Below are 26,645 nucleotides of genomic sequence, written 5' to 3'. Positions count from 1 at the left end.
CAATATAAGCTGCTTGTGCGTCCTATTTGCATATCAATGCAACTTAGATACATTTAAATGGAATAAGTAGCACATAAAGACACAGTGCTACCAAGTCACGCCATACAGTACATGGCGTGACTAGAAGGGCTGTTTAACGTGACTGCAGCAAGGATGTATTATGGCACATCTGTAGGTGGAATTCTACCCTTTATATGCTTCAGTAGATGGAGGAGCAGAAAAAGGCCAATCAAGGCTTCAGAACAACCTATGATATAGGAAAAGGAGTGGGGATGCACCTTAGTCAAGCACAGTGGTGAATGCTTTCCATGTTGTGTAAGATTCTCAATCCCTTTGAAGTTCCCACATGTAAAATTAGTTCAGACACTGCCATCTTAAGCCAGGTAATTCCCTGCATTAGACTTTTGGAAAATCAGCTGGAGAAACTGAAGCAAAAGCTGAAATGGAGCTATTCCGCTAAGAATGTAAGACTTGCACATCAAGCCCTTCATTCACTCTGCCAGGTTCCAAGGATCCTCAAGCTCTTGAAATCAGATCAGTTTATTTTGGAGACCATACTTGATCCTAGGATTAAGTCATACCTTGTGTCTTTCTTTCCAATGGACACAAATCTGATAAATCTGGACACAATTCTATCTTGCACCTCTCTTCTTTGCATAATGTGCTTTTTGGCGCATTGCTGGCTATCTTCTTGTGTAGACGACAAACATTTTCAGAGTTTATTAAACCGTCGCCCTGTCTTCCACTGCAGTGGCACTCCTAGATGTGCCATGTTGGAAGTTTAGGTGCAACGTTTGTGCCGGCCACTGCTGTCACTCAGTTTAGTAATCCAGCTACCTTGGTGCAACCTGTTGGGCTAAACTGGATGAAAACAATTTTATGAGGTAGTCAAAATTGACTGGAAATAAATGTCATTGAGGTTAATATCACTGTAGGAAGAAAAACACCCCCCAATTCTGTGATTTTAGCTGTTTCTGTGATTTTTGGAAAAAAATACAGATCCAAACCAAAACTTACAAGGGCGGTTTTAGCAAAACCAAATACAGATCCAAAACACAAAGGAGATACAGATCCAAAACCAAAACCCATGACAGAGGCCAGCACACATCTCTAGTTACTAGTGGTATTCTAGGAATAAAATTGTCAGTTCCTTTGCCACAATCAGTTTGTATTTGTGCTTCAATGACATGAGCCCGTAAAGCTTTTATGATTAGCCTTGAACCATTGCAGAGCTTAGGTGGATCTAAATTTCGTAGATGTGCTATAGGAGCTCCGATTTTAAGGTGCAGTTGGTGGGGTGGCAATCCTGGAGGTTTCAAGGAATTTATTGGTGCAAGATTTGTTGCTTTGTCACATTGACGAGATGTCGTGTTGTCACAAGGTTTCCTTCTGTCTGTCAAACAATTGTTTACATCCAAAAGTAAGTAGAATACATGCAGACTATAATTTTACAATGTCTTTGTAGGGATGTATTTAACTGTAATGCTTCATTTAATCTCTCCCTGCAAGTGAATAAAGCATGCACGGCCACAAAGCAGAAGAATACATTTTCAACATCTGACAACTTGACACACTGGACCTGCAGACTTATCCCTTGGGAATGGTTATTAAGTCTGCCATACGCTCATGTAGGGGGGGTTCTGAGTACCTAGAAACCCCCCCTGCCCACTGATTTATCGCCACAGCCCACTGATTTTTTTTGTTTGTTGTGGAAGACTGGACGGAGCTGAGCAGAGCGCATTGTCAATAGCGCAGCCAGGGCCGTCTTAACAGCAGTGTATGCCAATGGGCACAGCAATGCACTGGGGCCCCTACCAATCCTCCAGTGGTAGGGGTGGGGGGTGCTGTCAGCAGAAGCTTTGATGTCCTGTGGGTGGTAGGGGGTGTTCAATCTTCCGCTCAGCATGTAGGACGTGGATCAGTAATTTCTGCTAATTACTCCTTAACTGCACAGATGGTGGGAGATGGTGCAGGAGGGAGAACATTAAACTGTAGAAGGGGCATTGTGCTGAATGAAGGGGCCCCGGTACATGACTTCCAGGGTGGTAGGGGGTGTTTAGTACACAGGAGAGGGGTGGATTGTGGACTGGGCTTAATATTCATAATTTTCTGGTGGGAGGGCAGCTTGCTTGACTGCAGATATCTCCAGTTTACGGAAATAGATTTCTTAGCTTTGAATGGGATAAAAAAAACTAGCGTCCCACCTTCCATGACGTACTGGGGACTTGGGGATCAGAGTTCAGGAGCCAGAGCAATCCCCTTGTGGAAATATAAAACTGCATACCAGGCGTGTGGAGCTGGAGCAGGGACCGGCTGCTGGAAGGCTGATATCTGTGGTTCTGGGCATAGTAGAGACAAGCTGTTAGTGTCCACTGAGAGGGGAGAGTCTCAGCTCTAAGTAATACAGAACCCAAGATATCTGGCTGGGAAGAGCAATGAACAGGCTTGGATAGCGACTACTGCTTTGACATCGGATATCTCAGGTTCCCCAGGGCCGATTTTAAAAAATTTGGCACACCTGGAAAGAAGGGACCCTCAGCTATCGGGCTATACTCCTGGGGCCCTTCGGCAAGTGCCCATTGAGCCCATACAAATAGACAGCACTGATCGCGGCTGGCTGACTGCTATAGAGCTGCACAATGACAGCGCGCAGTTCCTCCCACTGGCAGTTCACGCTGGGTGACTCACTGGTTCCCTGGTGCTTTGTACCAGAGCCGCAGGTGTGCAGCTTTTGTGTGTGTGTGTGGGAGTGTCATGCCGGTGGGTCAGTGGTGGTGTAAGCTGTATTTATCTCCCTGCATATGTGTTTTTAAGTAAAAGATGTGTGGTATGCTACAGTATGCTATGTATTTATTTATGTATGTATGATGTGCTATGTGTGTATGATATGTTATGTACAGTATGCGTATGCAAGTGTATGTGTATATGGTGTGCTATGTATGTGCATACAAGTGTATGTGTGTACAGTGTGCTATTTATGTGTGTGAATGCATGTGTATGCAGGGGATTAACTCATTACAGCAGGGGATTAAGGTGGTGAATCTGAGTTGATCGCTAGCTGCTTTCATTCGCTGTGCAGCGATCAGGCAAATAAATAGGCACTTCTGCGCATGCGTATGTGGCGCAATGTGCACGCATGTCATACTATTACAAAGAACGATGTAGTTTCACACAAGGTCTAGCGAAGCTTTTCAGTTGCACTGCTGGCCGCAGAGTGATTGACAGGAAGAAGGCGTTTCTGGGTGTCAACTGACCGTTTTCAGGGAGTGTTCGGAAAAACGCAGGCGTGCCAGGAAAAACGCAGGCGTGGCTGGGCAAACACAGGGCGTGTTTGTGACATCAAAACAGGAACTGAACAGTCTGAAGTGATCGCAAGCGCTGAGTAGGTTTTGAGCTACTCTAAATCTGCACAAAAAAACTTTGTAGCCGCTCTGGGACATAGCTGGGACATAGCTATACCGGGATATACTTTATTTAGGAAGGACAGAATTGGAAAAATCGGAGGAGGGGTAGCAATGTATGTAAAAAAAGCATAAATACTACATTAATAAAAAGTATTGAAAAAAAACTGAGGCCCTTTGGGTGACCATAGAAACAGGGGAAAAGTCGATAATTCGTATTGGTGTGATATACAGGCCACTAGGTCAGGAAGAGGAACTCGACAAGAACCTATTGCAGGACATAACTAAAATGGCATTAAAAGGAGAGGTAATAATCATGGGAGACTTTAATCTTCCTGATGTAAACTGGGAGGTGTCTGTTGCTAGTTCCACTAGAAGTAGGGACATTTTGAATTCCCTTCAGGGAGCATCCCTCCACCAACTGGTGAGGGAGCCCACTCGGAAAGACGCAATATTAGACTTAATACTTACAAATGGACAGTGCCGTAACTAGGCATTTTAGCGCTGTGTGCAAGAAACGACAGTGGCGCCCCCCCACCCCCATGGAAGATAGGGGCAGTGCGCGCTGTAGGCGCGTGAAAAATGTATATTGGCGTGGCTTCACGGGGAAGGGGCGTGGCCACAAAATAATAGCAATTCATACTACGGTGCACAGTAGTCTACATTATTCAAATTACGCTGCACAGTAGCGCCACTACACCAGGTAGAGCCCCTTTTATACATTACAGCAGACAGCGTCCCCCTTTTTACACATTACAGCAGACAGTCCCCCTTTTTACACATTGCGGCAGCCAGTCCCCCTTTTTACACATTGCGGCAGCCAGGCCCCCTTTTTACACATTGCGGCAGACAGTCCCCCTTTTTACACATTGCGGCAGCCAGGCCCCCTCTTTACACATTGCGGCAGCCAGTCCCCTTTTTACACATGCGGCAGCCAGTCCCCCTTTTTACACATTGCGGCAGCCAGGCCCCCTCTTTACACATTGCGGCAGCCAGTCCCCCTTTTTACACATTGCGGCAGCCAGGCCCCCTTTTTACACATTGCGGCAGCCAGGCCCCCTTTTTACACATTGCGGCAGCCAGTCCCCCTTTTTACACATTGCGGCAGCCAGGCCCCCTCTTTACACATTGCGGCAGCCAGTCCCCCTTTTTACACATTGCGGCAGCCAGGCCCCCTTTTTACACATTGCGGCAGCCAGGCCCCCTTTTTACACATTGCGGCAGATGGTGTCCCCCTGAGAGAGAGAGAGAGAGAGAGAGAGACATACTTACCATCTCCCTGCTGGCAGTCAGGCTCCTCGTGCAGCTCCCTCGGTGCAGGCAGTGAGGTGAGAAGGAGGAGGAGGGAGGTGGAGCAGGGAGCCGCAGCAGCGCTATGTCATTGGTAGTAAGCGCCGCTGCAGCATCCCCCTCTCCTTCCGTATTGGCTGCCCAGCGCTGCTGTAGATGCTGGGATGGAGGAACCGCATCCCAGCATCCACAGCAGCACCGGGCAGCCAATACAGAAGGAGAGGGGGATGCTGCAGCGGCGCTTACTACCAATGAAATAGCGCTGCTGCGGCTCCCTGCTCCCCCTCCCTCCTTCTCTGCTGCCCGGCGCTGGTCTCTTATCCCTCCACAGCGCGGCGCACACAGCAGAGGCGGCATGTAATGAGTCAATTTGACTCATTACATGCCGCTGGCCGTGCGCCCTCAGGGCAACTGCGCTGTGTGCCAAGCCCACTTGGCACACACGTAGTTACGGCCCTGCAAATGGAGACAGAATATCGAACATAAATCTTGGTGAAAACCTGGGATCCAGTGATCATCAAGCAGTATGGTTCTGCATAAAGACAGAGACTGACTCATCCCATACAAAAACAAAGGTGTTGGATTTTAGGAAGGCTGATTTTGTAGGGATGGGAAAATGTATAAGCGATTCTTTGGCAGTGTGGAAGAACTTGGAAGCAGTGCAGGAGAGGTGGGAAACATTAAAATGTGCAATATTAAAGGCAACAGACCTTTGTATCAAAAGTGTTAGGAAAAACACAAGGAAAAGGAAGTCAGTGTAGTTTGCCAAAGAAGTAGCAAATATTGTGAAAGCAAAAAAGATGGCTTTTAGGAAATATAAGCAGACACAAAATAATGAAGACAAAGAGTTATATCTTCTTAGACAGAAGGAGACTAAGAAGGTAATCAGATGTGCAAAGGCACAAGCTGAGGAGAAAATGGCCCAGTCCGTGGGTAAAGGAGGCAAAAAATTTTTTAGGTATATAAGCGAAAGGAGAAAAACAAAAGGCGGAATAATAAAACTAAAGACAGACACTGGGAGTCTTGTTGAGGGAGACAATTTAATAGTAGATCATCGTAATAATTATTTTTGCTCAGTATTTACTACTGAAAGAGAGGGGAAGGGGCCACAGTTAAGTTGCAGGGATATTCAGGAAAATGAAACAAGTACATTTACAGAGGAGAAGGTCCTAGCAGAACTCTCAAAGATGAAAGTGGACAAATCTATGGGGCCAGATGGGATATATCCAAGGATACTAAAAGAACTTAAAGAGGTGCTGGTAGCACCATTGACAGAATTATTCAACCAGTCATTAGCTACAGGAGTAATTCCAGAAGACTGGAAAAGAGTAAACGTAGTCCCACTGCACAAAAGTGGAAGCAAGGAAGAGGCAAACAACTACAGACCAGTGAGTCTTACATCAGTAGTAGTGAAATTGATGGAAACACTCTTAAAAGAAAGAGTTGTAGATTATCTCAAATCTGGCAATTTACAGGATCCCAAACAGCATGGGGGGAGATCATGTCAAACAAATCGTATTGACTTTTTTGACTGTGTGATTAAAGTGATGGATAAAGGTGGAGCCATGGATATAGCTTATCTAGACTTTAGTAAGGCTTTTGACACTGTTCCACATCGCAGACTGCTAAATAAACTTGAAAGTTTGGAATTGGATATTAGGATTATTAATGGATAAGATCTTGGTTGAATGATAGAAAACAGAGAGTTGTGGTAAATGGAGTGCATTCATATGAAGGAAATGTTACCAGTGGAGTACCCCAGGGATCTGTACTTGTACCAGTGCTTTTTATTATCTTTATTGGTGACATTGCAAATGGCATTAAAGGGAAAGTATGCCTTTTTGCAGATGACACAAAGGTATGCAACAGAGTAGACACAACAGATGGGGTAAAACAAATGATTGAGGATCTAGGTAGACTAGAGGAATGGTCAAGAGTGTGGCAATTACAGTTTAATGCCAAAAAATGCAAAATCATGCAATTGGGTCTCAAAAATCCAAAGGCTAAATATAGTATTAATGGCACTATACTGGAAACTACTGAGGAGGAAAGGGATCTAGGAGTCACTATTTCAGGTGACTTAAAGGCAGGTAAGCAATGTAACAAGGCAATGAGGAAGGCTAGTCAGATGCTTGGCTGCATTGGGAGAGGAATCAGCAGCAGAAAGAAAGAAGTAATAATGCCACTGTATAGGTCATTGGTACGGCCTCATCTAGAATACTGTGTTCATTTCTGGAGGCCATATCTTCAAAAGGATATTAATACATTAGAGACTGTACAAAGAAGGGCAACTAAAATGGTGCATGACCTACATCACAAAACATACCCAGAAAGACTAAGAAATCTCAATATGTATAGAATGGAGCAGAGTAGGGAAAGGGGGGGACATGATAGAAACTTTCAAATATATCAAGGGTTTTAACAAAGTCCAGGAGGGAAACATTCTCCAAATGAAGAGAAGCAATAGGACATGCACTGTGACTGGAGGGGGGGAGGTTCAGGGGAAATTTGCGGAAAAATTACTTCACAGAAAGGGTAGTGGACAAGTGGAATAGCCTCCCATCAGAGGTGGTAGAGGCTAAGACAGTAGAGCAATTTAAACATGCATGGGATAGACATAAGGATTTCCTTACACAGAAATGAGGATCAAATAAGGTTAGAGATAAAAATAATGTAAAAAAAAAAGGAGCAGACTAGATGGGCCAAGCAGTTCTTATCTGCCGACAAATTCTATGTTTCTATGCTCTGCGATCCTTTCGTTCGCACTTCTGCTAAGCTAAAATACACTCCCAGAGGGTGGCGGCTCAAAGCGTTAGCACGACTGCTAAAAACTGCGAGTGAGCGATCAACTCGGAATAACCACCTAAATCTGACTGGCCAGTCTCAGTTAATCCTATTAAAGGTCAAGATAAACATGAACCCATCTGTATTTACTATATGTATGATGTGCTATGTGTAAATGTGCAATGTGTATTTGTGTTGTATGCTACAGTATGTATAGGTTTTTTAATGCGGACCCCCCCTTCCCCGACCCCCCCCCCCGGTAAATCCAGCATTTTCCCTTGGCAATGTGTATGTATAATGTATATGGGTGCTATTTATAATTATATGTGTGCAATGTGTGTGTATGTATGTATGTATGTATGTATGTATGTATGTATGTATGCATGTATGTGTGTGCATGGTGTGCTATTTATCTGTGTGCAATATGTACGTATTTATGTATGTATGAATGTGTGTGCATGGTGTGCTATCTATCTGTGTGTGTATGTTTGTATGTATGTATATATGTATGTATGTATGTATGTATGTGTGTGTGTGCAATGATTATGTATGTATGTGTGTGCACGGTGTGCTATTTATCTGTGTGCAATATGTACGTATTTATGTATGTATGAATGTGTGTGCATGGTGTGCTATTTATCTGTGTGTGTGTGTGTGTGTGTGTGTGTGTGTGTGTGTGTGTATGTATGTATGTATGTGTGTGCAATGATTATGTATGTATGGTGCGCTATGTATGTGTGTGCAATCTGTATGTATGTATGGTGTTCTATGTATGTGTGTGCAATTATTATGTATGTACGGTGTGCTCTGAATGTGTGTGCAATGTGTATATGCAATTTGTACAGTATGTGCACAGTACGCCACAGTTCATATAGGTGTTCAATACGGACCCCCCCCCCCCCCCCCAGTAAATCCTGCGTTTGCCCCTGTCTGCAAGGACTGACACAAAAGAAAGTTTATTATATGAGGTACAGCTGATCTTGTTTGGACCGTTGCGATGGTTTCCTCACTGTGAGCAATAACTTTTCAGTGTAACAATCTTTCCTAGCCTAAGCAACAACTATACTTCACTGTCTGTGCAGCTTTCCGTCAGAACCCTGTATAGATTAGATTCAGATCTTATAACTGCCAGCTGAGAGTTTTACTGAGTCTCCGTGGTAATTTACTATGTTTCCCACTATAGTTGGAGAGAGAGACGCTAATTAATGCTGCAGCCTTGATGTGTGCTGTAATGTCGAAGGATTCAGTATGACTTCCAGTCATTCATAATCCCGACAGCCACCCATTAAGGCTACTAACACTCACCTTTTCCCTACACCAACCCTTCCTTGTGGGTGCCTAACCGTCCCCAGTGGTGCCTAACCCTAACCCTCCCTTCCCCGCTAGGTGCCTAATCTTAACCTCTCCATCTATGTGCCTAACCCTAACCCTCAGTCCCCGGTCCCTCTCCTTAACTTTCCCGTGCCTACACCCTAAGACTAACCCCCCTTCTGCTTTCTAAACCTACCTCCACCCCTCCCCCCGCGCACGGCACAATCGGGAGGCCAGCTGTCTGTATTTTGATGCCGGCATACTGTTTGGCGTCGGTATTTCGATGCCGGGATTGTGTCCTCCCTCGAGTTCCCAGCGTCGGTATTTCAATCGCCGGTATCCTGTTTGTCGGGAGTATAACTGCTTCCCAATGTTTGGCTCCGCAATGTCACTCACTATAGACCTACACAGTGGACGGTTCAGCCATCTGGTTGCACTGGCTGCTTTTACTCCACTTCTCCCTACACTGCTCAGTAGAGGAGTAAAAGATCCGCCCTTCAGGTAGGCATGGAGTCGCGTTACTACTCCCCACCAGCCACCTCCAGAACACGAGCTACCAGGCTGATGAGGGACACTGACACTGCTTGCACTGCTTCCGGTCACCGGGAACAGTCCTCCTGCACAGCGCTCCAGCACACTGCCATCCACCATTTCCCCTCCAAGATGGCTGCTCAACCACCACCAACTGTCACACCGCCCACCATGAGCCGGCCTCTCCCTGAAGCAAAAATAATAAATATAGAGAAGCCCTGGTAAATAGTATTAAGAAACTTTTTATTATTCTCAGAAAACGTTTTTAGGCATAGATTTGTTATATCGCATATATAAAAAACATGTATTTTGTTATATAACATAAAAAGAAAAACGACAATAAAATATCATTATAAAAAACAGCCAGTTTGATTGGTCCTTATTTTGTGGTAAAGGTGAACCATTTATTTTTATAGACAACAAATTTCAATTGCTGAATATAAAGTGCACAAAGGTAAATTGTGAATTACTGGGTATTTAATTGGGTGTTTTATTTATCCTTTTTTTCTCCTTGAAGCTGCAATGTGACATCTGTATAGCCAGCGCACAGGTGAGAGTTCCCATTCACCACGCGTTAGCCCTGTCATAAATGATGCTTTGGCTCTATTAAACGTATATAAAGGCGGTATTTACAAATAAACAGTAAATGTTCTCACTAGGAGTGGGGTATCATATATATATATATATATATATATATATATATACACATATATATACTAGGAAATAAATGAATCTGGCCCTACACACTTGACGATAACAGATGTGAACAATATCATTCAAAAATGAACAATAAATCGTTCATATCGTTCAGTTGGGGTCATTCCGAGTTGATCGCTAGCTGCATTTGTTTGCAGCGCAGCGATCAGGCTAAAAAAACGGCAGTTCTGCGCATACGAATGCGGCGCAATGCGCACGCGCGACGTACGGGCACAACGAACGATGTAATTTTGCACAGGGTCTAGTAATGCATTTCAGTCGCACTGCTGGCCGCAGAGTGATTGACATGAAGTGGGCGTTTCTGGGTGGAAACTGACCGTTTTCAGGGAGTGTGAGGAAAAACGCAGGCCTGCCAGGGAAAACGGAGGCGTGGCTGGGCGAACGCTGGGCGGGCGTGTGACGTCAAAACCGCAACTGAATAGTCTGAAGTGATCGCAAGCGCTGAGTAGGTTTTGAGCTACTCTGAAACTACACAAAAAAATTTTGTAGCCGCTCTGCGATACAACCGTTCGCACTTCTGCTAAGCTAAAATACACTCCCAGTGGGCGGCGGCATAGCGTTTGCACGGCTGCTGAAAATTGCTAGCGAGCGATCAACTTGGAATGACCCCCAGTGTGTATGCATTAACGATGAACAATGCGCAGCCCCGCAGTCGCTCACCGTTGATCTATCCTCGTTTATACATGCAAGCCAATTTGGACAACATAGATGTATGTAGTGTACTGTCATATCGTCCAAATCGGCCATCAATATTGTCCAGTGTGTAGGCAAAAATGGTTGATGAAAAAAATCGACCAATGATAATATCGTTGGTTGTTAAAATACATTGACCAATAACAAATATTAAATTTTTAAAAAAAAAACTTGATTGAAGATAATGAAAGTTACATAAAGCACTTCGCTGAATTAAAAGTATGCTACTACAGGAAAGGTAAATAAAATATTCTTACCTGAGGGTACCGGAAGACCCCCAAAATATTTGCCACTATAATAGAGTTTATGGAATATAAAGATCCTATAACCGCACTGTAGTCTGATCGTCCATGACACCTATAGTTGGGGATGGCCGTGCCGGATTCAGATAATAGGTGTAAGGCTCCTTGTACCTCATAGTGAGGCACATTACACGTCTTATATACCTGCAGCCCTAGCGTCCTGTTGTCGAGAACTTTGGGGTTCATGTTAATCTCTTCTACAGCAAACTTTATGGCTAGAGTTTGTTGGTAGGAATCCAACCTGAACCTTCAGGACAGAAATAAATAGAAGACATTGTCGGTAAAATAAAGTTCACTACACATAACAAAGTTATAAAACACCAAAAAATCAATTTAGTAAGTAGAAACAGTGTAAATAAAGTTAGAAAAGCACATGGAACAGTAAACAGCGAACCTGATGGAATCAGACATTTTTACTGGTAGAGAGAGAGGACAGACTGAAACTCTATCCTCTATATTTACTTCATTGCAGTGGCTTCATTGGTGGTTCCAGGTGCAACAAAATACTTTGCCCCCCCCCCCCTCCCCTTCCCAACACGAACAACCCCTTCATCCCACCACCTTCACCCAAATATCAATACCCACTTTCCACCCTCTCAAGGGAAGGTGTGGAGGTGGCATCTTAGAAGTTCTACAGCCACCACCTGCTTTAAGTTCAACAAGGATGCCTCTCTCGGAGACATCCTTAATTTTGGGATAGGCAGAGGCAGGGACAACCCAGATCACTAGAGCTACATCATGGTAGAGCCAGCCCTGACAGTAAGTGTGGAGCATGTGGGCAGCTTCTGGACCTATAAAAGTCCAGGTCTGTGTCTAGTAGTCCTAGATGAAGGCTAGCCAGTGGAAGAACCAAATAATCTCAAGACCCTCGGGCATTCTGACAGATCCACTTCTCAGGGGACCATCAGTAACAATACACACTACTTCCATATGCATACAGACAGTATATGGAAATAATAATGGTAGTATTTCACTCTCAAAAGTGCAGTTACTAAGATGTCTATTCATGAAGCAGTGAAAAGCGTGGAGAAGTGAGCCTGTGAAGAAGTTGACCATGGCAACCAATCAGCTGCTCCGTACAGTTGTATAGTATGCAAATTATAAATGTTACTTCAATGCTGATTGGATGCCATGGGCAACTTCTCCACTGGCTGACTTCTCCACACTTTTCACTGCTTCATGAATAGACCCATAAATGCGGCAAAAAAAAAGCTGTGGAACTTTCAGCGGACCCAAAAAATACAGTTTTGTATCCTTTATACAGTGTGTGGTTATTTAGGAAAATAGCATAAACATATTGGGCACATACTGTAATAAAGACAACTTCATACAACTGTATAGAAAACCAGAAAAAAAAGTGTTTTATAAGCAGTGATTCAATTCCTTTATACAACAGCAACTGTAGGACACACATCACCTCTATCAGAAAAAAGTTAAAAAGTGGCGTCCAAACCATGGAACATTTCCCTGAGCCAATAAACCCAACCAGATTGCAACATGTCTTAGCAGGTGGCACACAGCAGTTCGATGGCCCTGCCAGGCTGTTATGGCACAATCCCTAACACATGCCCCATGCATTATAAACACAACCCTTTAAGTTTCAACCAGCTATTGGGAACCGACCAGAGACCAGTAATCATCCCTGCACATTGCCAGAAGGTAGGGCAGATGCAGTGCCAGATTAAGGTCCATATGGGCCTGGAGCTGAAATTTAGGAAGGGCCTATTGTGTGCCTCGGCAGGAGGTGTAACAAGCGCTGCGGTGGTGTGACTAGTGATGTGGGGGTGTGATCAGTGTGGTGTGGGTGTGGTCTAAATAGGAGGTGTGGCCTATGCCATGTGAGTGACACAGTCACCACTTACTGACAGACACTACTTACTGACACACACACACACACACAACACAATGCTTACTGACACAATCACCACTTACTGACAGACACTATTTACTAACACACACACTCACAACACAAAACTTACCGACACAGACACTTACTGATAGATATTACTGACTGACACACACGCACAACACAGATAAACTTACTGACACAGACATTACTTACTGACACGCACACAACACAATACTTATACCGCTCTCACATCACAATGCCGGGTCCCACCTGGGAATTGGAAATGGGTCCATTCCTGGGTGGGACCCGGCATTTGACCCTACACACCGCCAACCCGACCCGGCAATTTGCCGGTTCGGGTTGCCATCTGTGGGCGGAGATGGAGTCGGCATCAGGCGCCGAGGCGGTGCTGGGAGATGAGATCATCCCTATGCAGTGAACGGGTCCCGGGTTGCATCGACCTGGGTGACCCGTTCACACTGCACCGGACCAGGTATTTAACCCGAGAATAACGCTTCTTTATTCCCGAGTTGAATTACTGGGTCAGGCAATCCGGAATTCGCCCATGACCCCTTTCACAACACACATCGGAACGTGTCGACCCAGCAATATACCCAGTCTATACCAGGTTATTTTTGCGGTGTGAAAGGGGTATTACTGACACAGACACCCACCACTTACTGACAGACACTACTTACTGACACACACACACACAGTAAAAAACCTACTGACAGACACTACTTACTGACACATACACACAACACAAAACTTACTGACACAGACACCATGCAAAATGTACTGACACAAACACTACTTACTGACAGACACTTCTTACTGACACCTGTGGTGCACACAGCATTTTTTTCTCAGTGGTACTGTGCCTTCGTGCCGTGGTCACATGTCATTAAGGGATGTAACCATGTGACACTAGGTGAAGTGGTTATATATTATGTGAATCCATGGCACAGACACCCCCTGTCCCTGCGGACTACAGAGACAAGGACAGCAGGATGTGACACTTGTTATAGAATAAAAAATAAGATTTTACTTACCGATAAATCTATTTCTCATAGTCCGTAGTGGATGCTGGGGACTCCGTCAGGACCATGGGGAATAGCGGCTCCGCAGGAGACAGGGCACAAAAGCAAGCTTTTAGGATCACATGGTGTGTACTGGCTCCTCCCCCTATGACCCTCCTCCAAGCCTCAGTTAGGTACTGTGCCCGGACGAGCGTACACAATAAGGAAGGATCTTGAATCCCGGGTAAGACTCATACCAGCCACACCAATCACACCGTACAACTTGTGATTTGAACCCAGTTAACAGTATGATAACAATGAAGTAGCCTCTAAAAAAGATGGCTCACAACAATAATAACCCGATTTTTTGTAACAATAACTATGTACAAGTAATGCAGACAATCCGCACTTGGGATGGGCGCCCAGCATCCACTACGGACTATGAGAAATAGATTTATCGGTAAGTAAAATCTTATTTTCTCTAACGTCCTAGTGGATGCTGGGGACTCCGTCAGGACCATGGGGATTATACCAAAGCTCCCAAACGGGCGGGAGAGTGCGGATGACTCTGCAGCACCGAATGAGAGAACTCCAGGTCCTCCTCAGCCAGGGTATCAAATTTGTAGAATTTTGCAAACGTGTTTGCCCCTGACCAAGTAGCTGCTCGGCAAAGTTGTAAAGCCGAGACCCCTCGGGCAGCCGCCCAAGATGAGCCCACCTTCCTTGTGGAATGGGCATTTACAGATTTTGGCTGTGGCAGGCCTGCCACAGAATGTGCAAGCTGAATTGTACTACAAATCCAACGAGCAATAGTCTGCTTAGAAGCAGGAGCACCAAGCTTTTTGGGTGCCTACAATATAAACAGCAAGTCAGACTTTCTGACTCCAGCCGTCCTGGAATTATATATATATATATATATATATATATATATATATTTTCAGGGCCCTGACAACGTCTAGCAACTTGGAGTCCTCCAAGTCCCTAGTAGCCGCAGGCACCACAATAGGTTGTTTCAGGTGAAACGCTGACACCACCTTAGGAAGAAACTGGGGACGAGTCCGCAGTTCTGCCCTGTCCGAATGGAAAATCAAATATGGGCTTTTGTAAGACAAAGCCGCCAATTTTGACAATCGCCTGGCCGAGGCCAGAGCCAACAGCATGGTCACTTTCCATGTGAGATATTTCAAATCCACAGATTTGAGTGGTTCAAACCAATATGATTTGAGGAATCCCAACACTACGTTGAGATCCCACGGTGCCACTGGAGGCACACAAGGGCTGTATATGCAATACTCCCTTGACAAACGTCTGGACTTCAGGAACTGAAGCCAATTCTTTCTGGAAGAAAATCTATAGGGCCGAAACTTGAACCTTAATGGACCCCAATTTGAGGCTCATAGACACTCCTGTTTGCAGGAAGTGCAGAAATCGACCTAGTTGAAATTTTTTCGTGGGGACTTCCTGGCCTCACCCACGCAACATATTTTTACCACATGTGGTGATAACGTTGTGCGGTCACCTCCTTCCTGGCTTTGACCAGGGTAGGTATGACCTCTTCCGGAATGCCTTTTCCCTTAGGATCCGGCGTTCAAACCGCCATGCCGTCAAACGCAGTCGCGGTAAGTCTTGGAACAGACAAGGTCCCTGCTGGAGCAGGTCCTTTCTTAAAGGCCGATGCCACGGTTCCTCTTGGAACAGACATGGTACTTGCTGAAAGCAAATCCCTTCTTAGCTCCCGAGGCCATTAGTCCTCTGTGAGCATCTCTTGAAGTTCCGGTTACCAAGTCCCTCTTGGCCAATCCGGAGCCACGAGTATAGTTCTTACTCCTCTATGTCTTATAATTCTCAATACCTTGGTTATGAGAAGCAGAGGAGGGAACACATACACCGACTGTTACACCCACGGTGTTACCAGGACGTCCACAGCTATCGCCTGAAGGTCTCGTGACCTGGCGCAATACCTGTCCCATTTTTTGTTCGGGCGGGACGCCATCATGTCCACCTTTGGTCTTTCCCAACGGTTCACAATCATGCGGAAAACTTCCCGATGAAGTTCCCACTCTCCCGGGTGGAGGTCGTGCCTGCTGAGGAAGTCTGCTTCCCAGTCGTCCACTCCCGGAATGAACACTGCTGACAGTGCTATCACATGATTTTCCGCCTAGCGAAAAATCCTTGCAGTTTTGCCACTGCCCTCCTGCTTCTTGTGCCGCCCTTTCTGTTTACGTGGGCGACTGCCGTGATGTTATCCCACTGGATCAATACCGGCTGACCTTGAAGCAGAGGTCTTGCTAAGCTTAGAGCATTATAAATTTGCTCTTAGCTCCAGTATATTTATGTGGAGAGAATTCTCCAGACTTGATCACACTCCTTGTGTGACTGCTCCCCAGCCTCTCAGGCTGGCCTCCGTGGTCACCAGCATCCAATCCTGAATGCCGAATCTGCGGCCCTCTAGAAGATGAGCACTCTGTAATCACCACAGGAGAGACACCCTTGTCCTTGGATATAGGGTTATCCGCTGATGCATCTGAAGATGCGATCCGGACCATTTGTCCAGCAGATCCCACTGAAGAGTTCTTGCGTGAAATCTGCCGAATGGAAGCGCTTCGTAATAAGCCACCATTTTTACCAGGACTCTTGTGCAATGATGCACTGACACTTTTCCTGGTTTTAGGAGGATCCCGATTAGCTCGGATAACTCCCTGGCTTTCTCCTCTGGGAGAAACACCTTTTCCTGGACTGTGTCCAGAATCATCCCTAGGACCAGCAGACGTGTCGTCGGAACAACTGCGGTTTTGGAATATTTAGAATCCACCCGTGCTGTCGTAGAACTACTTGAGATAGTGCTACTCCGACCTCCAACTGTTCTCTGGACCTTGTTCTTATCAGGAGGTCGTCCATTTTCTTTGAAGACGAATCCTCCTTTCGGTCATTACCTTGGTAAGGACCCGGGGTGCCTTGGACAATCCAACGGCATCGTCTTGAAACTGATAGTGACAGTTCTGTACCACGAACCTGAGGTACCCTTGGTGAGAAAAGGCAAATTTTGGGACATGGAGGTAAGCATCCCTGATGTCCCGGGACACCATATAGTCCCCTTGTTCTTTGCTATCACTGCTCTGAGTGACTCCATCTGGATTTGAACCCTTGCAAGTGTTCAAATTTTTCAGATTTAGAATAGGTCTCACCTAGCCTTCAGTACCACCATATAGTGTGGAGTAATACCCCTTTCCTTGTTGTCGGAGGGGTAATTTTATTATCACCTGCTGGGAATACAGCTTGTGAATTGTTTTCAATACTGCCTCCCTGTCGGAGGGAGACATTGGTATAGCAGACTACAGGAACCTGCGAGGGGGGAAACCTCTCGACATTCCAATCTGTACCCCTTGGATACTACTTGTAGGATCCAGGGGTCCTGTACGGTCCCAGCGTCATGCTGAGAACTTGGTAGAAGCGGTGGAGGGCTTCTGTTCCTGGGAATGGGCTGCCTGCTGCAGTCTTCTTCCCTTTCCTCTATCCCTGGGCAGATATGACTCTTATAGGGACGAAAGGACTGAGGCTGAAAAGACGGTGTCTTTTTCTGCAGAGATGTGACTTAGGGTAAAAAACGGTGGATTTTCCAGCAGTTGCCCTGGCCACCAGGTCCCATGGACCGACCCCAAATAACTCCTCCCCTTTATACGGCAATACATCTTTGTGCCGTTTGGAATCTGCATCACCTGACCACTGTCGTGTCCATAAACATCTTCTTGCAGATATGGACATCGCATTTACTCTTGATGCCAGAGTGCAAATATCCCTCTGCGCATCTCGCATATATAGAAATGCATCCTTTAAATGCTCTATAGTCAATAAAATACTGTCCCTGTCAAAGGTATCAATATTTTTAGTCAGGGAATCCGACCAAGCCACCTCAGCTCTGCACATCCAGGCTGAGGCGATCGCTGGTCGCAGTATAACACCAGCATGTGTGTGTATACTTTTTAGGATATTTTTCAGCCTCCTATCAGCTGGCTCCTTAAGTACGGCCCTATCCGTAGATGGTACCGCCACTTGTTCTGATAAGCGTGTGAGCGCCTTATCCACCCTGAGGGGTGTTTCCCACCGCGCCTTAACTTCTGGCGGGAAAGGGTATACCGCCAATAATTTTCTATCGGGGGAAACCCACGCATCATCACACACTTCATTTAATTTATCTGATTCAGGAAAAACTACAGGAAGTTTTTTCACCTCACACATAATACCCTTTTTTGTGGTACTTGGAGTATCAGAAATATGTAACACCTCCTTCATTGCCCTTAACGTGTGGCCCTAAAAGAAAATACGTTTGTTTCTTCACCGTCGACACTGAAATCAGTGTCCGTGTCTGGGTCTGTGTCAACCGACTGAGGTAAATGGGCATTTTACAGCCCCTGACGGTGTTTGAGACGCCTGGACAGATACTAATTTGTTCGCCGGCCCTCTCATGTCGTCAACCGGCTTGCAGCGTGTTGACATTGTCACGTAATTTCCATAAATAAGCCATCCATTCCGGTGTCGACTCCCTAGAGAGTGACATCACCATTACAGGCAATTTGCTCCGCCTCCTCACCAATATTTTCCTCATACATGTCGACACACACGTACCGACATACAGCACACACATAGGGAATGCTCTGATAGAGGACAGGACCCACTAGCCCTTTGGGGAGACAGAGGGAGAGTTTGCCAGCACACACCAAAACGCTATAATTATCCAGGGACAACCTTTATATAAGTGTTCCTTTTATAGCATTTTAATATATATACATATCGCCAAATCAGTGCCCCCCCTCTCTGTTTTAACCCTGTTTCTGTAGTGCAGTGCAGGGGAGATCATGGGAGCCTTCCCACCAGCCTTTCTGTGAGGGAAAATGGCGCTGTGTGCTGAGGAGAATAGGCCCCGCCCCCTTTTCGGCGGGCTTCTTCTCCGGAGTTTTAGATATCTGGCAGGGGTTAAATACATCCATATAGCCTCAAGGGCTATATGTGATGTATTTTTCGCCATACAGGTATTATACATTGCTGCCCAGGGCGCCCCCCCCCAGCGCCCTGCACCCTCCGTGACCGCTGTGTGAAGTGTGCTGACAACAATGGCGCACAGCTGCAGTGCTGTGCGCTACCTGATGAAGACTGAGAGTCTTCTGCCGCCTGGTTCCGGACCTCTTCATCTTCAGCATCTGCAAGGGGGGTCGGCGGCGCGGCTCCGGGACGAACCCCAGGGCGAGCCCTGTGTTCCGACTCCCTCTGGAGCTATGTCCAGTAGCCTAAGAATCCAATCCATCCTGCACGCAGGTGAGTTGAAAATCTCTCCCCTAAGTCCCTCGATGCAGTGAGCCTGTTGCCAGCAGGACTCACTGAAAATAAAGAACCTAAAAACTTTTTCTAAGCAACTCTTTAAGAGAGCCACCTAGATTGCACCCTTCTCGGCCGGGCACAAAAACCTAACTGAGGCTTGGAGGAGGGTCATAGGGGGAGGAGCCAGTACACACCATGTGATCCTAAAAGCTTGCTTTTGTGCCCTGTCTCCTGCGGAGCCGCTATTCCCCATGGTCCTGACGGAGTCCCCAGCATCCACTAGGACGTTAGAGAAAATATTATATGTAAGCTGTGTACCCAGCACTCATCCTGTTATGATGTGAATATTTGCTCCAGTGCCCTCCTTCGGTTTTTCAAGCTGTGGACAGAGTACAATGAGGCAGCACTCTCGAGTCTTGCTGGTGCAGTAAGATTTATTTAGTAAGATTCTGGATCAATAAATCTTACTGCACCAGCAAAACTTGGTAGTGCCGCCTCATTGTACTTGTGGGGAGGGGCCCCGACCATTAGTTACTCACCGGGGTGTAGTATGAGTTGCCGGCGGCTGGGTCCCCGGCGGCCAGCATACCGGCGCCGGGATCCAGACTGCCGGCTTCCCGACAGCAAAGTGAGCGCAAATGAGCCCCTTGCGGGCTCAGTGGCGCGCGTAAGCGCCACGCTATCCTCCCTCCAGGGAGAAAAGGTGTCGGTATGCCGGTTGTCGGGATTCCGGCGCCGGTATACTGTGCGCTGGGATCCCAACAACAGGTATACTGAATACCACCCACACAGCGGTGGCCCGGCACCCCATCGTCACTTTTTCTCTGCCAGTGTGCCAGGTGTGGGAGGGTGATGACATCACCTTCATGCTTCCAGCAGTCCTTTTCCTGGAAAAGGAAGAAGGTGCTGGCGGCGCCTCCGAGCAAGATCTAGGAGCTTGGTGGTGGTGTTTTACAGTGTGGCGGGGGTATGGCGTACTGGCGGACACATTCTTAATGGTACGCCATACCGGAGCGTACTGCCACACTTGCAGGACTGACTAACACACACACACAACGCAAAACATATTGACACACACGACACAACACAAAACTTACACAGACACACACAAAATGCAAAACTTACAGACACAGACACAATGCAAAACTTACTGACACTACTTACTGACACACACACACACACACACACACACACGCAAAACCTACTGACACTGACACTACTTACTGACAGACACTACTTACTTAGCGACACACACACATCCCTCCCCCCCCCTTCAAAACTTACTGACATAGACACCACTTACGTAGCAGACCTCGGGGCCTGGTGTGGGCTGCTACTCACATGGTTTGCATGCCCCCTCAGCTCTGACATCCAGGGACCCAGCTCTCCTAAAAGACAGCAGCCTCCTGTCAAGACCCTTCCCCTCTTTCAACGTTATTGTTGGGAAGCTGCAGCAGGAAAGGTATGCTGCAGCAAAAACATTTACGTTTGAATGAACAAGGGGGCGGGGCTTCTGATGGGTTCGGGGGCGGAGCCTCTGTGATATATCCGAGGCTCCGCCCCCATGCCCATCCGAAGCCCCGCCCCTCGCCCATCAAAACATAATTGTATTTGCTGCAGCATACCTTTCCTGCTGCAGCTTTCCAACAATAACATGCCTCATGAAAGAGGAGCAGGGTCACTCTTGACAGGAGGCTGCTGTCTCGTAACTATTTACGTGGCTCCGCCCCCTTGCCCGTCCGAAATCCCGCCCCCTTGCCCGTCCGAAGCCCCGCCCCTTGCAACACAAAGCGGTCAGGACACAAGCTGACCAGTTTGGGGTGGGGGTGAATGGGCAGCCGGAGGTGAGTGAGCTGATGTATGTGCTGACAGGAAATGTTTTTTTTCCTGGCAGCACTGGCTACTGCCTGCACTGCAGGGAGGTCTGTGGGCCTATTTTCAATGGGGGGCTTGGAGCTGCAGCTCCATCCGCCCCATTGTTAATCCGGCCATGGGCAGATGGACACTTCAGAAGTTTCAAACCTACACAATACTTATTTTGTATATTATATTTATCAAAGAATGGAGAGAGATAAAGTGGAGAGAAATAAAGTACCAACGAATCAGCTTCTAACTCCCATGCTACAGGCTGTGTTTAAAAAATGACAGCTAGGAGTTGATTGGTTAGTATGGTAAGTCCCCCCCTGGACCCAGGAACCCATATGCCTTTCACACATTGCACCCATTATCGAAAACGTCAATGTGTATTTATCATACTTAGCGACTTGGCTGCCCCTCCTAAAGGAGGGGGCAGCCCGGTCTGCGCATAGGGGGTGTGGCCGGCATGCAAGTGGGCTGTCCGGGGGCGCGGCAGCACGATCACATCACCATGGTCCCGGCCCCCCGTTCTACAGTGCAGAGAAAACAGGGACTGTGTAGCAGTGGGCGGGGCTATTATGATGCGATTCACCATGAGAGAGGGGCTGTAGGGGTATGCGGGAGCCTTGCTTGCCTTTCCGGGGGGGCCGGGAGCACCACCCTATTTTAGGAAGCATCCTAGAATGGACTGCATAGGCTGTAGCCCATAGAAGCCGGCTAGGGCTGAAAATCAGGCAAGGAGTAGCTTCCTACAGGAAGCCAGCGCTCTGTTAATCGCAGCCCGGTCTGGCAGTCCCGGAGGGAGGACACTCCTCCCAATGTGACTGCCTTTCCTGCTGGTGACTGGCAGGTAGCAATCCCAATAGGAAATCACTTCCAGTCACAGTGAAGCCACTGAGCCAGCGCAGCCACACAAACTGCAACTGGCTCAGCTGAGCTCACTGAGGTAGAGGGTTTTACTAGGGGGCTGCAGTCCTGTGTGTACTGTGTTTATTGTAATATTTATTTTACAGGCGGACTACAGGTACCAGCGTGCCCTTGAATGCCCTGCATGTTGCTACTTGTGGTTCTCCAAGTAACAGCATGAAGGGGAGGCTTCCTGGGACCTGTAGTTTCACCTATAAACGAAAATATTAACTCTTATTTTTACACATGAAAGCTATAAACTCAGCACCCACAGCTCAGGGGTGCCGACCATTTTCCTGGGCTTCAGCCCTGCCCTTGGGTGCCCTGGAGGGGGAGGACCCCTTTATTGGCGGGGTCCCTACTTCCACAGGTTGCTCCGGCCAAGATGTCTAAAAGCACGCTGCTGGTTCTTTGCAGGGAGAGTCTTTCAGGAATGAGTGGGACATTGCTAGACTACAATGGAGGGGCAAATTATGTTAAATACTGGAGGCATATTTGTTTCACAGTGATCACTATGGGGCACATGGTACCAAAAAATAGCAATAATATGGTATTTCCATATTCATTAATGACATTTGTATGCTGATAATTCACTCACAATTCCATTAGGCTGAGACTGACTTAACTATTTATGGATTTAGAATGCTTTTAATGAGGACTGCAACACAAATACAATAATTCATTTACACAACCAACACAATCACTGTAGCAGCCACACAACATTATTCATCACTTACTGATCACATTTGATTATAGGCGGTCGATCGGTGAAAACTATTTTTTTGTAAACTTTATCCATGAAAAGAGGCATCAAAACTCCAATCATGATATCTCCAGGTTGTGTTAACCCCTCGAGGCCGTGTAAATCCAGTCTGCATCTCTGATACAAGGAATAGATCACTTGCAGAGGAATAAACATTGCCACGGACCATGTTATAGTAGAGAAACTGATCATTTTATACAATTTATATGAAGTTCATCTGCAGACAAAGATACAGAATAACACAACTTTATTGTCATTGCACAAAACAAAAAGAATTTAATAACAATGTAAAACACCTGGCAAAAATAAAATAACAAACAGATGAAACAAACAGAATTACTCCTTCTATCACAATGGGTGTGATGCATGATGAATCACATGCACATCAGCATTTATTAACGCTGTATCCATAAATATTTCAGGGAAGTACAGCTCTCCCAAATAGAGCCGTCCTTTGCGATGTGGTGACTTCCTAGATTAGGACCCAGGAAACCGTCTGCGCTTGCGTCTTATGATGCAAAACGGTGGGGGGTCCTGGGAGAAGTCTGACTGGAACTCTCTCCGAGAAATGCAAATAGAAGCCTAAATATTTCAATAGGGTGTTGCAGTTTAAAAACTGCATTTTCGGATGATTGACAACAAAATACAGACTTATATAAACTGCCCATAAACCAAGATTAGGGCATCATGACAAAATGACATCTATGTAGGAATCAGAAAAAAATTATTACATAAGTGCATTGTACATGTAGAGATGAGGGTGTGTGATGGAGGTGCAGTGACAGTGATGTGTATAGATGAGGGTGTGTGATGGAGGTGCAGTGACAGTGATGTGTATAGATGAGGGTGTATGATGGAGGTGCAGTGACAGTGATGTATATAGATGAGGGTGTGTGATGGAGGTATAGTGACAGTGATGTGTATAGATGAGGGTGTGTGATGGAGGTGCAGTGACAGTGATGTGTATAGATGAGGGTGTGTGATGGAGGTGCAGTGACAGTGATGTGTACATATGAGGGTGTGTGATGGAGGTGCAGTGACAGTGATGTGTACAGATGAGGTGTATGATGGAGGTGCAGTGACAGTGATGTGTATAGATGAAGGTGTGTGATGGAGTTGCAGTGACAGTGATGTGTATAGATGAGGGTCTGTGATGGAGGTGCAGTGACAGTGATGTGTATAGATGAGGGTGTATGATGGAGGTGCAGTGATAGTGATGTATATAGATGAGGGTGTGTGATGGAGGTATTGTGACAGTGATGTGTATAGATGAAGGTGTGTGATGGAGTTGCAGTGACAGTGATGTGTATAGATGAGGGTCTGTGATGGAGTTGCAGTGACAGTGATGTGTATAGATGAGGGTCTGTGATGGAGTTGCAGTGACAGTGATGTGTATAGATGAGGGTGTGTGATGGAGGTGCAGTGACAGAGATGTGTATAGATGAGGGTGTGTGATGGAGGTGCAGTGACAGTGATGTGTATAGATGAGGGTGTGTGATGGAGGTGCAGTGACAGTGATGTGTATAGATGAGGGTGTGTGATGGAGGTGCAGTGACAGTGATGTGTATAGATGAGGGTGTGTGATGGAGGTGCAGTGACAGTGATGTGTATAGATGAGGGTGTGTGATGGAGGTGCAGTGACAGTGATGTGTATAGATGAGGGTGTGTGATGGAGGTGCAGTGACAGTGATGTGTATAGATTAGGGTGTGTGATGGAGGTGCAGTGACAGTGATGTGTACAGATGAGGGTGTGTGATGGAGGTGCAGTGACAGTGATGTGTATAGATGAGGGTGTATGATGGAGGTGCAGTGACAGTGATGTGTATAGATGAAGGTGTGTGATGGAGGTGCAGTGACAGTGATGTGTATAGATGAGGGTGTGTGATGGAGGTGCAGTGACAGTGATGTGTATAGATGAGGGTGTGTGATGGAGGTGCAGTGACAGTGATGTGTATAGATGAGGGTGTGTGATGGAGGTGCAGTGACAGTGATGTGTATAGATGAGGGTGTATGATGGAGGTGCAGTGACAGTGATGTGTATAGATGAGGGTGTGTGATGGAGGTACAGTGACAGTGATGTGTATAGATGAGGGTGTGTGATGGAGGTGCAGTGACAGTGATGTGTATAGATGAGGGTATGTGATGGAGGTGCAGTGACAGTGATGTGTATAGATGAGGGTGTATGATGGAGGTGCAGTGACAGTGATGTGTATAGATGAGGGTGTGTGATGGAGGTGCAGTGACAGTGATGTGTATAGATGAGGGTGTGTGATGGAGGTGCAGTGATAGTGATGTGTATAGATGAGGGTGTGTGATGGAGGTGCAGTGACAGTGATGTGTATAGATGAGGGTGTATGATGGAGGTGCAGTGACAGTGATGTGTATAGATGAGGGTGTGTGATGGAGGTGTAGTGACAGTGATGTGTATAGATGAGGGTGTATGATGGAGGTGCAGTGACAGTGATGTGTATAGATGAGGGTATGTGATGGAGGTGCAGTGACAGTGATGTGTGGAGATGAGGGTGTGTGATGGAGGTGTAGTGACAGTGATGTGTATAGATGAGGGTGTATGATGGAGGTGCAGTGACAGTGATGTGTATAGATGAGGGTATGTGATGGAGGTGCAGTGACAGTGATGTGTATAGATGAGGGTGTGTGATGGAGGTGCAGTGACAGTGATGTGTATAGATGAGGGTGTGTGATGGAGGTGCAGTGACAGTGATGTGTATAGATGAGGGTCTGTGATGGAGGTGCAGTGACAGTGATGTGTATAGATGAGGGTGTGTGATGGAGGTGCAGTGACAGTGATGTGTATAGATGAGGGTGTGTGATGGAGGTGCAGTGACAGTGATGTGTGTAGATGAGGGTGTGTGATGGAGGTGCAGTGACAGTGATGTGTATAGATGAGGGTGTGTGACAGAGGTGCAGTGACAGTGATGTGTATAGATGAGGGTGTGTGATGGAGGTGCAGTGACAGTGATGTGTATAGATGAGGGTGTGTGACAGAGGTGCAGTGACAGTGATGTGTATAGATGAGGGTGTGTGATGGAGGTGCAGTGACAGTGATGTGTATAGATGAGGGTGTGTGATGGAGGTGCAGTGACAGTGATGTGTATAGATGAGGGTGTGTGACAGAGGTGCAGTGACAGTGATGTGTATAGATGAGGGTGTGTGATGGAGGTGCAGTGACAGTGATGTGTATAGATGAGGGTGTGTGATGGAGGTGCAGTGACAGTGATGTGTATAGATGAGGGTGTGTGATGGAGGTGCAGTGACAGTGATGTGTATAGATGAGGGTGTGTGACAGAGGTGCAGTGACAGTGATGTGTATAGATGAGGGTGTGTGATGGAGGTGCAGTGACAGTGATGTGTATAGATGAGGTGTGTGATGGAGGTGCAGTGACAGTGATGTGTATAGATGAGGGTGTATGATGGAGGTGCAGTGACAGTGATGTGTATAGATGAGGGTGTGTGATGGAGGTGCAGTGACAGTGATGTGTATAGATGAGGGTGTGTGATGGAGGTGCAGTGACAGTGATGTGTATAGATGAGGGTGTGTGATGGAGGTGTAGTGACAGAGATGTGTATAGATGAGGGTGTGTGATGGAGGTGCAGTGACAGTGATGTGTATAGATGAGGGTGTGTGATGGAGGTGCAGTGACAGTGATGTGTATATAGATGAGGGTGTATGATGGAGGTGCAGTGACAGTGATGTGTATAGATGAGGGTGTGTGATGGAGGTGCAGTGACAGTGATGTGTACAGATGAGGGTGTGTGATGGAGGTGCAGTGACAGTGATGTGTATAGATGAGGGTGTGTGATGTAGGTGCAGTGACAGTGATGTGTATAGATGAGGGTGTGTGATGGAGGTGCAGTGACAGTGATGTGTATAGATGAGGGTGTGTGATG

General features: G+C 46.5%; 1 protein-coding gene across 4 annotated transcripts in view; it reads right to left on the bottom strand.

Moving 5' to 3' along the window:
- The window catches only part of LOC134934784 (extracellular calcium-sensing receptor-like), a 51,406-nt gene extending 30,745 nt beyond the window's left edge, over nucleotides 1-20,661 (bottom strand). The window contains exons 1-2 of one of the 4 annotated variants that reach the window (XM_063930141.1): nucleotides 20,514-20,661; nucleotides 10,985-11,276 (exon numbers count right to left, since the gene is read on the bottom strand). In XM_063930141.1, the coding sequence (XP_063786211.1) occupies nucleotides 10,985-11,276; nucleotides 20,514-20,581 (360 nt within the window). In that variant the 5' untranslated portion in view covers nucleotides 20,582-20,661. Of the gene's footprint in view, nucleotides 1-9,193; nucleotides 9,455-10,984; nucleotides 11,277-20,513 lie in introns of those variants that run through there. The other 3 variants (XM_063930142.1, XM_063930143.1, XM_063930144.1) reach the window with 3 other exon arrangements.
- Nucleotides 20,662-26,645: the final 5,984 nt, after the last annotated feature.

Source organism: Pseudophryne corroboree, chromosome 6 (assembly GCF_028390025.1).
Source record: "Pseudophryne corroboree isolate aPseCor3 chromosome 6, aPseCor3.hap2, whole genome shotgun sequence".
Taxonomy (NCBI): Eukaryota; Metazoa; Chordata; class Amphibia; order Anura; family Myobatrachidae; genus Pseudophryne; species Pseudophryne corroboree.
The sequence above is the reverse complement of the archived record's forward strand: the minus strand, read 5'-3'. Positions and strand labels throughout refer to the sequence as shown.